This window comes from Borostomias antarcticus, assembly GCF_949987555.1.
Source record: "Borostomias antarcticus genome assembly, chromosome: 1".
Taxonomy (NCBI): Eukaryota; Metazoa; Chordata; class Actinopteri; order Stomiiformes; family Stomiidae; genus Borostomias; species Borostomias antarcticus.
In genome coordinates, this window is record NC_140234.1 from 55,575,363 (window position 1) to 55,589,020 (window position 13,658).

The window sequence follows — 13,658 nt, forward strand, 5'->3', positions numbered from 1 at the left end:
CTAGGGGGGTTCAGGTTGATCATGTTAATCCTGAGACGAGAGAAACGGGGATAGTCTTTCATCCCTGGAGGATAAAACACTGATTCCTAAAGCACTGCCTGGTTAACATCCTGCCTGAGGATTCAGCTTTGTACACAACCCAGAGGTACAGTAGGACTTCTGCTCTACACAATAAGGACACTATGGGACCTCTGGAGCCTTTAAAAAAAACAAAAACAAAAAAAAGATCAAATCCATGCACACTTTCAAAATCTTTTGAGAGTGGAATGGATTAAATATCATTACTTTCAGACCTCAGCACTAAAGTTACACAGGCCAAGTGGGGGGTAGCCTACAACATACAATTGGCACTCAATAAATAGCCTTGAATAAGTGTAATGTCAATCATTTATTGACATGATGAATGAAATACGTAAGTGAAATACAATCTCGACTAAGTCTTAAGTCAACAGCAATAAACCAAGCCCACTGATAATACACAGGGGACTGAGTGATAAATATGCCCCCGGCCAGTGAGTCTGCTACCTCAACACATTCCCAGAGAATCATCCTCCCTCAGCTTTCCCCAGCAAGCCTTTTATGAGTTTTAGAATCACTGCAATCTGTTACTCCCAGGAGCCAAGAGAGAAGGTTCTCTTTCAAGAGCATTACTGGAGGCTCTGCCACTTGAAGCAAGGGCTCAATCACTGGCCGTTTATCAGAGCAATTTCTCAATCTGGCATTCTGGAAGGGTCTATGGTAACTATATCTAAGGGTGGACTCGAGCAGTTAGCCACTGGACCAGGGCTGAATGCACCCTGGAGCTTTGTCCCCATTTACCTGCTCACCTAGATCACAGACCACATTTTACAGTCATTTACTCTTTCTGTTGGTTCAGCACACTCTTTAGTGAGTCCATTATTTTGTGCTCACTGAGGCACACGGCCGCCGGGCACAGCCCTTCTGAATGCATGGACGACCGTCCCCCGTGGGACAAGGCTGCACTAAAACACTGCCCCTCTCAGACATCCCTGAGATTATGCACTCATCACAGTGGCCGTCACTCCTATAGGGCTAACCGGCAGAAAAAGGAATGAGCCATAAACAAATGCTATTTCCACAGAGAAAGGAAAAATTACAGAGGAAAACATGAAACAAGATCTCACATGTCCCTCCCACTATACTCCCAAGGCCCAGGGACTTCCCTGGTTGAGGAAAAGCTATGCAACAACGACAGAAGCTGACAATGATTGTGCAAACAACAATTCCAAGCAGCCAGAAATCGCAGGTCCACGTTAGAATTGTGCTGTTAATCCAGGGAGTGGGTTGGGAGTGGCTAAATGCGGATTACGTGGCCAGCTCCACACTGCCTGTTCCCGCTCTCCCAGGGCAGCAGGTGGGCCGGCCAGATAATCCCTGCAACCAATAACGTCTTATAGACAACGGATCTTTTGATTAGCCTGCATCTGCCCTGTGCCGATACTAGTCATGATGTGTAAATGTCGACCAAAACACTATTGAGAGAATTCAGACAGGGACTCAATCAGACAAGCTTCACGGTGTACTTCTAAAGAATGTCTACTCTGTGAATACAGCAAAAGGTTTCAACTGAGGTCCTACCTGAGTCTGACAAAAATAATGTGATGTCTGGAGTAGAAAGAAGGAACAACACAGCTTGAAGCTTGAACAGGCTGTGACGCTTTCCAATGAATTACAGAACTGTGTTGTCGGCTAGTAATAGCTTTCTTTTTTCACATTTTCAACAAACAAGATATATATAAACAGGGCTGGTAAAGGCATCGTGTGCTGAGACTGGCCAATGATTCACCACCATAACTCTCCAGATTTATAATGAATGCTCACGCAACCATCAAAGCCTTTTGAACTCTGTAAAGACTGCATCTGCGTCAGCCTACAAAGGAGACAAGGAAATGTCCTCCTCGTCCCCCATGGCACTTCTCTGCCCACACAATGGCCTGTCTGGGTGCTCTGAATGGAGAATCTATAGATATTCCATGGCTAGTCATACTGAATAAAGTACCTACAAAGTAATGTGCCGCAAACTCTTGTCTTCCTTGCCCTTGGCCAAGGTAAGAAGAGTGTGTGTTGCTGTATCTCAATGATTTAACAACAGCGAGGCCATGCAGGGGTAGCTCTGCCTGCCCTTCCAACGCAGAGCTGACTTCCTGTACGACTGCCTGCGTAAGACAAGGTGTGAGTGCGCTACGTGGGCCCTGTGTGGGAGGCTTAATTTAGCTCACTCCCAATGGAACATCTGTGGAAAAAATCCTGCCACGCCCCATGCGGTGCCAAGTCTGTTAATTAGAGAGTATTTAGGAGAGATGTCTCAATCCCGCAGCAGTGACTGAAAGACTGAAAAATGTGAATAGCTCATAAACCATGACGCCTACTGTGAAATCGATCGTAGTACTTTGAAAGTAACTTGCAGATAAGCAGCAGGTTTATCTGTTCCCTCCAACTTCCCCACAGAGCTGTGAAGAGCGCGTGAGGAACGGAGACGACACGAAGAGGTGGAGAAGTTAATGATTTGATTCCCTGTAGATTCTCCCTTCCCTAACGGTGTGACCTGCCTCCGCATGAGTCATCATCATCCTCGGATGGCAGGAGACAACCACGCGTCTTACATGACTCACAGGCTTCCTCTCAGCCGCAAAACTGTCCAAACTTTCGTCCTCGTCTTTTCAAAAACACTAGTTAACTTGCGCCTTCAAAAAGATGCCTACTGCGGAAGTTTCCTAGGTGATGCTTCAAGAGGCAAGACGGCATAATATCATCTACATTTATATTTCTGCCTCACCTGCATTCCTGTTGAAGTGACAGGGCGGAAGCTCTTTTCCTTATTTGTTAGTCAGTTGGTTTTCCTCTGTGCCTCTGAGCTGTGCACCTTACAGACTGAAGTTTGGAGAGGCGCCATGTCTGTGTCCATGGTAACAGTGAAGTAAGGTGAGGTTCGATGTGTGATGGAGGGAGAGAGAGCAGTACACAAATGGGGGGCTGCAGTTTAGCCACCAGCGATTACACACACACACACACGCACACACACACGATAAGGCCCGGAGCTCGTCTCCAGACATGCTATGGCTCCCGTTCTCCTTATCAACCAGAATCTGAAGCCCACATGTAGGGGCGAAAACAATCTACCAGGGAAATACAATCCTATCCTCCCTGAACGCTCCTCCTCCTCCTCCTCCTCCCATCTCCGCCTCCTCTGCCGCGCATGTAGGCGGCCAGCCACGCCAGCATTCAGCTGCAGCTCGTGCTGCAGTCTGCTCCTTTATATGGCGATGCTTTTTCTTTGTTTAGCCAGGCGAGGCGATCACGTCCGGGAGGCTTCTTTGTCTCCTAAAGCCCGGGCTGCATCGCTCCTGTTGCATGCAGTCGTCAGCCTGCTCCTTGTTGAATGACGAGAGCTTTCAATGAGCCAGTGAACGAGTGCAACGAGGGAGAAGAGAGAGGACAATTAGCCATGTGGATTTAGCAAAACAAAAACAACCCACTGTGACCCGGTTTAGAGTGGTTGTCTGGGGTCGGTCTGTGTTTGTGTCTCTGTCACTCAGGGGAGAGCAGCAGAGAACGGGAACACACTTCAGCAGGTTCGCTCGGCTCAGATGAACAGCGTATTGATTGGGGAGTCTGGATGAGAGCGACATCCAGCCACAGTCGAATTGAAAGAGGGTGAGATCGGAAATGAACAGAACGGCGAGTGAGACACGGCAGGCTGCGAGCGAGACAAGCGCCCTCTCATCCCTAACGAGCCTGGTGAATGATGCATCTGGACACGCACGTGACCCAGTCACTTCCTCCGCTTGGTTGTATCAAAGGATCAATAGGCTGTTTGGGGGGAGCCGGGGCTCAGGGCTTTGTGCCTTGTTGACATATATGAAACTGAGCTATGCAAGGATAGCCCCCCCCCCCCCCCCCCCACACACACACACACACACACACACGCAGTGCAACTGGTGGAGCTAAGAGCGTCATTGAGCTGTTGGTCAGACCAGAGGGCTGGACAGATCTGATGAGAGGGGACAGAGGGTGGGTGAATGTGGGAAGCAAGGAAGCGATCCCCACAGGCCTTTCACTGGGCGGAGGACGCGACCGGAGAGGCTGGAAGGACCAGGGGTGAATGGCTAATGACCTTAATATTGATTGGGCCCCCAGGAGTAAAGACTATAATTCAGTGTGTGTGTGTATGTGTGCTTATAGTAAGGAGCTTAACTGCTCTGCCAACACCTGTTCTGCCCCATAGTAGGGCCTTTCACTGAAACAGGTGCCTCTGCGGAACAAGACGCCCCCCTCTCCCCATACACACTCTACTCGCACCGTGTATCTCTCCCTCTCTCTCTCCCCATCTCTCTCTCCCTCCATCTCTCCCTCCATCTCTCCCCCTCTCTCTCCCCCTCTCTCTCTCTCTCTCTCCCACTCTCACAACCTCCTTCTCGCTCCAACCCAGCTGCTCCCCTTTCAGATCCAAGACACAGATTCCTCACATGCCTGCTTGGCCACTCAGCAACCAGAGCCAGTGGTCACTCAGCTGCCTAGTTCTACTGACCCCTCTCCTAACATAATCCATCACACACCCTGCAGTATTCTAACAACTCCTTAAGAAGAGACAACTGTTTAGAAATACATTAGCGAAATGCATTTTACTCAATATCTGTGAGAATCTGAACGTGTGTGCGCGTGTGTGCGTGCGTGTATGTCTGTGTGACCATGTGTGTTTGTGTGCAGAGGGGCTTTCAGCTTTTCAGCCAGTGCAATGACCTGTGCACAACAGAGACAGATTGGAGGGAGTCAATTGGAATTATCACAACAGGGAGCAGTGCGCAGATGTAGTCAAGCTGAGCAGTGGGATGGTTTGAAACAGCTGAGCGCAAGCTGCGCCCCGGCAGACTAGGCCTACACGCTCCCATATCCGCCGCGTGACCTTGAATTAGTCGCCGGGTTAATCGTCCCATCCATCCACTCCCGAACAGCCATCATCGCTTCTTACAATCCTTAGCTCCAACTTCCTCGACTCCACATCGTCCATTAATCCCGATCTAAATGAGATGTAGAACCGTAAAATGTGCCGGCTTGGAGAAGATGACTCCCGCCGCACCAGCTGCTGGAGAGCGACTGCTATGGCGGGGCTACGGCAGATTACACACGTCACGGGGGTTCCAGAGTAGCCTGAAGGGGCTTTACAGTACATGTGTTCTGATAAACGCGGTGTTATCTAAAGTTCTTTCGCGTAACATACATTACCCATGCGCATGTAGGCACCGGCCAACCATGCGGGCGGCAGGGGGCCAGCTGGCTGAGCTCCAGGGATAGGGCTGGGCTGGGCTTCGGCAACCGGGCCCAAGCGTGCTCTCTCTGCGTGAGAGGGGCAAGGTGCTCCGTTGCATAGCTGGAATGTTTTCGACTTTTGTTTAACTCTCCAGGCTGGGAGAACCGTTTGAATAGGCCTCCTATAGCCAAGGACAAGTTGAGGCAAGTCTCAGTCTTATTTTGTTTGTAAACTCTCCCTTTGTAGAGCACAGACGACGTCACTAAGAGCTGACATAAGAGAGAACGGGGGCCTGACGCTGGAATGTGTCCGAAGTGTTGGAGGGGCTGGATATTTCAATGGGGGAGAAAATCCAGCCAAGAATTTTAAGTGCCCTCTTTTTTTGAGAGGTGTGAATTTCACCTGTTAATAAGTGCTTCCGCTCACATTGCATATGCCAACAATACACACTGAGCCCTTAAGCCTGGGAGATGCTGAAAATTGTTGATCCTGATCATTTATCATTTAAAAAGAATGTAACTGCCCGAAAACACACAGGCATGCGTGCACACGCGTACACAAACACACACACACTATAACAACTGGTTCATCCATGTGGTAGAGTCTGAGTGTGGGACCACCACAGCTGTGTGAAACGGTCAGAAGACTTTCTCTCAGCGATGTCATCCCTCACAGCTGGGTCTCTAAAGCCCCTCCGCTTCCTCCAGTGAGACCCTCACAATGACATCATCTTGCAAAAAGACCTGGCTCACATCCATCTCCCTTCCCCGTGGGACGTGGGTCCTCTGGGAAAACGGCTGAGGACAAGGGATTAGATTCTACCAGCGTCCTGAATGAGAGAAATGGTGCCCTGGAGTTAAAGTGACGTGTGACTTCTCCAGTTTCAGCACATCTATCATTCAATGCGATGTGAAACATAAACATTCATACCCCCGGAGTATACGTCAGTCACACAAACACTAGTCTAGACACTCACACTAGCACAAACATAAACACTGACACACACCATTGGAACCTTGGAACCATTGGAACACCTTGTCTGACGCCCAAACAGAAACCTCTTATCGGGGCAATAGAAATTCCATACAGGTTGTCAGATTCCAAGGAGGCTGACAGAATACAACCATCCGAGTTGGACTGTTATTCTTAGTTTACTGCCTTTTAAAACTCCCCACATCAAGAACATATGTTTTCCCTTGTTTATCTTAGGCATTCTCTGAAGCAAGTGCACATCAGCAGTATGCAAGGCATGGGAAAGGACCGTTAAGGACATATCCATTCATGTATGGAAACAGCCACTTCGTCAGTTGATTAGATGAATGAGCTACAGATAAGCAGTCGTCCTGACAGATGCACCATACCTGTAATTCAGCTGTTTACAGAGTTTTTTTTTTGTAATTCAGCAGGTGCTGCGTGTCCCTCTACTGATCTACCGTTGAAAGGGTGAAGTTTAACAGCCATGTTGAACTTTGAAGATCAGCAAACTGGCGCACAATGGGGGCTTGTTCAAAGTCCACGCACGTGTGAGGAAGTACAAGGTCTGCTGGGAACACACATGTCAATGCTGTCGACTTTAACAACCCTTGTGGCTAAAACAAGTGTAGGCTACAGCTAGGCCCCAAGTCATACAGACACAGGCAACGCATAGTCTCATAGGATAGTGCATTTCAAACAATACTGGTAGAGCTTGAGGCACAGCATGAAAATACAAACTTTAGGTACTTGGCTACAGACATACTGGTTGGGATGGATAATCGTTTCTGGGATACTCTTCAGGGCCTCCTGATGGTCTTTATCTTAACAGTTAAAGGTACTGTGCTACTACTACTTCTGCTGCTGCTGCCTCAGTGATTCCAGGCCATTTCCAACGATCACTTCCAGTAATACATCCGCTGACAGCAGCAGCCCTGGAGTCAGACTCTGAGAGGCCTACAGTACCACCACCAGCCGGAGTGCAGTCCAGGGGCCCGGAGCTCTCGCTCCGCTGACAGAGACCCCCTTAACGCAGCTCAGTGACCTCCCTTGTAGTCAGCGCTGGAGGGAGGATGGAGTGAAAAGCCTCTTCCTTCCGGACCGCCTCCTCCTAAGATCAGGTGCAGCATGAATGCCTTCGGACACCTGTGGGGGACTATAAGGCCTCTGTGATGGGAGCGAGGGCTGGATATGGGGATGCACAGACAGCTATTCATCAGGAACCCAAGGCACAGGTCCTACTGAGGAACCTACACACACACTCTCTCTGTCTCTCTCTCTCTCACACACACACACACACACACACACACACACACACACATACACAGACAAAAGGTCCAGCTGCCAGAGCACGCCTGGCGGACATACAGGGCGCACTGGGCACCAGTTCTACCGAACCCTATTTACTCCTTTAAGAGACACTCACTGTCTCACCAGTCAAAATGCCTCTATTCTGCGTTTGCCAATCAATTGCACAAACAATGGACAGAAGTCAATTCATCTGCCTTTAATGGAGAGAAATGCCTCTCAACTCAAGATTTCCCCGGGCTGACGAGAGCCGACCTCTCTCTGGTCCTCTGTCGTCTGAGACCGTATCAGTCATCCCCTTTCTTTCTTCCTCTAAACTCGTCTCCGCTTTCGCAATAAGGTCTTTGTGCACTTGCTGCAAAATCTCTCCCCCAGACAGCGGAGGAGACAGGGGGACGAGGAGGAGGGGGGAGCGGACCGAGGCGGCGGAGGCAGCGATGATGCCTTCTTCCTGATCAGAATAAAAATCTGAATCTATTTGTGAATCGGATGGAGCCTCAAAGGGCCTTCAGTGTTGCTCGGGGTGTGTGGGAGAATGAGACGCCGTGCAGGAAAGAGGGCAGATAAAACGACTAATAGCGCCGCATCAGCAAAAAACTGATGTTGGATGCGTCACCATCAAATGAATCATCATCCCTCCCATAACACACTCGTAAGACACATGCTGTACATTTCCTGGCCTGTGGGGATGAGTAATCGCCCCCCCGTGGATAATTCCCGTATTAGAGCTCTATGGGACGCCGGAGGAAGTCAAACGTTACAGTGGCAGTTTTGAGGCCCAGGAAGAAGTTATGGAGCAGAACAAACCAATTACAGCCCTTGTCAAGGCCGGGCCACCGCACTGGATCATTCTCACAGAGACGGCACACTAGCCCGCCTGACACTGCTTTGGCTCACCAGCACTAACCCAAGATTGATCTCTGTATGCGCCGTGGCATGTGCGTGGTGGGGTTCAGCCATGGCACCGGACCTGCACCAAGGGGAGAGTGGTTCTCAATAACCATTTGCGTGTTTATTCTCCTCTGCTAACGAGGCAGTGCGCTAACTCGCCCCTATGACGAGGCGGCGTTCGCGCTAGCGGCGTGGCTTGCTGAGGCATGTGGATCACAGTAGATTGTCAGCAGCGATAAGCTGCAGGGCTGGGCTCCCTCTGCCACATGACTTTCCCTCAGATCTGGGTGAGCCTTCAGGACTACTGTTGCATTTACACATTCCTCCCCCAGCGGAAACACAGCCTATTAGACTCACATGTTCACACACCTGACAGACTGACAGGCTGGCCAGGCTGAGGCATTTCTTAAAGGCAGGATTCTGCAGAATCACTCAGGTCAGCGTGTCTCCTGAAAAAGACTGGTTATTCCTGTATCAAGCCACAAAGCCACTTTGGAAAATGTTTCTTATAGGCAAATTTGATATAAAGGCGCGTTAATCCCCATGCATTCAATAAAGTGATTCATGTTCTTATTTTCCAGGAGGCATATTGCAAAAGTGTGGAAAAGGGGGTGGGTCCTGGAAAGAGAAGCTGTCAGAACTGTCAAGTGTGAGAATAAAAGCCGGCTGGCAAGCCTGGACTGGAACTCACACAGTCCTCACCACTCATGGGAGGGGATCTAACCATGTTTCACAATGGGGAAAGTCCTCTGCTAGTAGGAATCCTTGCGGATACAGTGCACTCTGTTACGGTGCACAGATGCTTTTTTATGCCGATCAATCGCTTATAACGTCCAACACGGCTACACCAGGAGTGCACTGTACTGCAGGCTGATCAACAAACAAATACTCCATTAGTCACTTAATAAAAGGCATTTGAGAGATGATTGCTCTTTGACATTGTCAGGCGTTCATGTCTTTTGAACACGCTGGTGAATATAGAGCTGGTTGTTCTAGTAGGCTCAGGAATGAGATTGTCACAACCTCTCAAAATGTCTGGTTATTCTTTCCATGCTGAACAATGAGTGCTCCTGCTGTAAATCTAACAATCAATGACTGTTTAAAAAAAAAAGAAAAGAAAAAAAGAGGCCTTGAGTCGGATGTAAAACATAACTTGAATTCACTTTTTACTGGGCATGAGAACACGCAGGGGCAGGCCTTTTATAAGGTAGACAAAATAATACTGCAGGTTATTCATTGATCAGAATGATCTCTCACTCTTCCCAGTCTCTCTCGTACTACTTGATTTTCTCCACATTTGAGCTTGGCATCTTGATACAGTGATAAAGGCTATTTGTTTTAAGCCTACTAAAATGATCTAAACATTGTGCAGTCAAGTGGGCTATGCCTTGATCATTTGATATGAGTGTGTATTAACTCTTTTCATAGGTATGGCATAAAAAATGTGTGCAATACTTTTTTGGTATGGGGTCAAACTGTCTGTGCATACCTGTAGAGCTATATTTTCTTGAACAAAACGATCAACATCTGCCATGTTTACAGTGTGCAGCTGACAAATCATCCCCAGACGGTCTAAATATGTGTGGAGGAGGACTAGATAAGACAATGGATATGTGAGAAAACTAAACATCTTTGGTGAATGAGGAAAATCATTGTCTTCTCAGATTGATGCGAAGAACAACAACATTTTCTTCCAAGGTTATGGAGCACAGTTCAGATAAACTGAACATTTGCTTTCTTTCTGCTGCAGTAATTGCATTTCAAGCAAGGCAGGCCAGAGGCTTGGGTGGTGTAGGGGTGAGCTCAGGTGGCTCACATATGACAGTCTCAGACACACAGGACCTCTGTAAGGACCCCCTGTTACCCTGATTCCAATAGAGGAATCTCTCTAATCCCCCATCTGAGACAGTCCCATACTGCCCCTGTGGCCCACCCTCCCCCTGACCCAAAACCCAGGCACACAGCCACAGCCTTAGGGCAAAAAGGCAGACAGGGCAGGAGGTCTGGGTCCCCTCCGTCAGAGTGAAAACACACACACATATTTATCATGCGTGTTTGCACACTTACATATGTGGACACTCGGTATTTCCAGACAGGCAAAAACACACAGGGAGCACACATACACAACCTAAACAGTAAAAACAGTAACTCTCCAGGCTATCCTTGACCCCAGCTTGAGATAACTTTACATGTGACACAGAACAGATAAACACGCAAGGTCTGCAAAAACAAGACACTTATATGTTGCTCCCAGTCCTCAAAGCCAAATAAACTTTAGATGCACACAATAATATCATAGCAATTTGCTAAATTACGATAGTAAGTTATTAATTTCACAAAAAAACAAGCACTAGCTCTTCAATCGTGTAGTATTCTTAATCTTCCTTTACACAGTGTGCTAAGGAAATAAATGATTATTTGTGATATGGTTACAGTGCTAATTATCAGAGGTGGAAATCTGCCAGTTGAAATTTGAATTCAGTTGTGAGGAGGGGTGAGGGTGACTATATATTAAGTTTGCATAGGAACATTGCCTTTGGCAGTGGGAAATTTGAATTCAGTTATGGGGTGGGGTGACTGTCAATATGAAGTTTGCATGAGAACATTGCCTTTGGCAGTGGTAGCATACTTTGATGTCAGGTGTTTCAGGATGAAACAGATTTTGCACAACACAGTATCAAGAGCAAAGCAAAACTTTAAGAGTAAATCTGCTAGTTCAAATAACAGTTAATGCAAACATTGCACGATCAATGGCGTGTGTCACCTGTCCCTTTGTTAAGGTAAAGGGCACACCTCCAGCTCCTCTGTTTACTGTTGCTCTACCGAAACTGGACATGGTTGTACAGCAGTTTCTGTGTATCCTCTCTGTTTACCTCCGTGTGGCTGTATCTCTGTTTATCTCACACACATGCGCGCGCACACACACACCTTACCTTAAAAATTCTTGTAGACAAGTGTCACAAAATCGATGGCCACAGGTTGAGACTTGAACAGGCTCTCGCATTGCTTTACTGCACAGGGGACATTGGAACCTTCTCTTCGGCTTCTCTAGAAACTTGTAATCAAACCCCGGCATTGCTGCGGGATTCGTAGAGACACTACAGGTACAAGTCTTAGCCTCAATGTCCTTAGAAATCGGGGGTATAATGGTGCGCTGTTGGTGCTGATGGCCGCCGTCAGTGCGATGCTTCGCTTTTCATGTCCCTTCGTTTGCGACCGATCGGTGTGAGACTGGGGGATTGACCGTTTTCAGCTCCGTCTCTTCAGCAACCGAGTGCATGGAAACAAAAGGAAGCCTCGACAATCCAAACGTTGTAGCAATAAAAACCCGGCCACAGAATGTAGTCTGTAATCTAAAGATGACTCGGCTGGTACTGGCTCCCTCCTTGGCGGTGGCAGTAGGCTACTGACAGATAGCAGACAATGCTTTCATCCCATCTGTTTAGGTATATCTATAACCCCGCCTACTGCTAGTGGGAGGAGTCTGAATGGGAGAGTGTGAAATACCATAGGCTACCATTCCATATTAACTGCCTCTCCTCTTCCTTTAAGTTGATATCAACTATCAATCTCCTTTATTGCTTTTATTTATTAGATGGCTGTTCAGCTTTCTGTAGACAAGCAGACATACGAAACACAAATTTGGACGTATACAGCTACGCAAGGATCACCTAATTAGAGAGGGCCTAATTACACTACTTACATCCCCTTGTAGCTACTCATCTTGTAAGTAGTAGTAATAGGCCTATATCAGATCTTAGAGGCTTTGCAAAAAAAAAAAACAGTGACTTATTGAATGTATGGACTTATATGTATGGACATATGATCTACAATTAGGGACAGATGCCCTCTGGTGGCCAGTATACTTCTGAATCAGACAAAGGAGCCAGATACCATGCAGGGATATAGATTGGCTGTATTACTTCACATTTAAAACAAACATCTGAATAGACATAATGACGAGGGACCTCAGAAAATGGCAGACCTAAAATGAAAATGAACATGTCCCTCTAGCTCTACAATCATTGGATGATTTCATCCACCTTGTTGCCTTAGCATTACATCATCGGCACACAGAGTGTGTGTGTGTGAGTGGGGGGGGGGGGGGGGGGGGGGGGGGGGGCTGTCGAATGGAGCATGAGAAAAAGCACGCAAAATGCAAATAAACCTACAAAAAAACATTGTAATAACATAGTCATTATAGTACCATTACAACATTGTACATGTTGTGTGCAATGGGTATGCATAGTTATACTCATAGGTATATAAATATCAGTAATTAGGATTATTCAGACGCATCATACTGAAACTCATTCATACTGTAACTCTTCAGAAAGTGTAATCATTGACTCTTGTGTGTAATCCCTGCCTCAGTTTCTCACACCGCTGTCATGCTTTGGATACACTTTCACATAGCAATGAGAGACCACTTGGGCTGTGACTGTCTTTAAAATGTCATTCAGTAAACGCCCCCAGACAGTCTAGGGAAAGTATATGAGATATAATGCTAGTAATAACATTGAACCAATGGTTTGCAGATCATCTGTATCTAAATTGACAACTGTGTATTTACTATAGGAACTGGTTTGACATGCCATCCTTTAATCAACAGCCACTGTCATGTAACACACTCAATTCAATCTCACTGATAAAAAAAAAAAAAGGTTAGGTTCCAAACATACATTTCTAATCCCACTGGATGTCACACAGCCAGAATGCCTGCACTACAACATCTGTAATGTGAAAGGACAAAACCTTTTTTGCATCACCACTATCAAAAAGCATGAATATATTATATATAAACTGAATACAGGAGTCACTATTCCATTGAGGAGGAGTGAAAAAGCACAACAGAGCAAATAGTAAATGTTCTTGAGTGTTCTAGTGGCCTGCGTCAATTGACGAATGAGTCAGTGAGTCAGTAGCACTGAAGTGTCAGTCGTAAACTATTGTTTCACCTCACTCAACACTTGGTCAATGTAGCTACCAAACCAGTTTGACTTCCTACGGGGAATGTTTCGTCACACTAACCTTTTCTCGCACGAGAGGACCTGGAAGCTCTTCTCATCACAGCTGTCAAATTTGAACACAATTTGTTTTGTACATTGCACTACTGTTACAACACCACTATTTCCTGTAACTCATACAGGAACTGGCTGTCTGGGAACTGGTTGGGAATAGGCTTGAGAGAAAGAGCAACTCAAATGGTTTTGGATCA

General features: G+C 47.1%; 1 protein-coding gene across 1 annotated transcript in view; it reads right to left on the reverse strand.

Annotated features, from left to right (window-relative positions):
* traf4a (tnf receptor-associated factor 4a) overlaps positions 1 to 11,695 on the reverse strand; it is a 30,787-nt gene extending 19,092 nt beyond the window's left edge. Inside the window, exon 1 of the mRNA XM_084445812.1 lies at positions 11,374 to 11,695. Within this exon, the coding sequence (XP_084301938.1) occupies positions 11,374 to 11,516 (143 nt within the window). The 5' untranslated portion in view covers positions 11,517 to 11,695. The remainder of the gene's footprint in view (positions 1 to 11,373) is intronic.
* Positions 11,696 to 13,658: the final 1,963 nt, after the last annotated feature.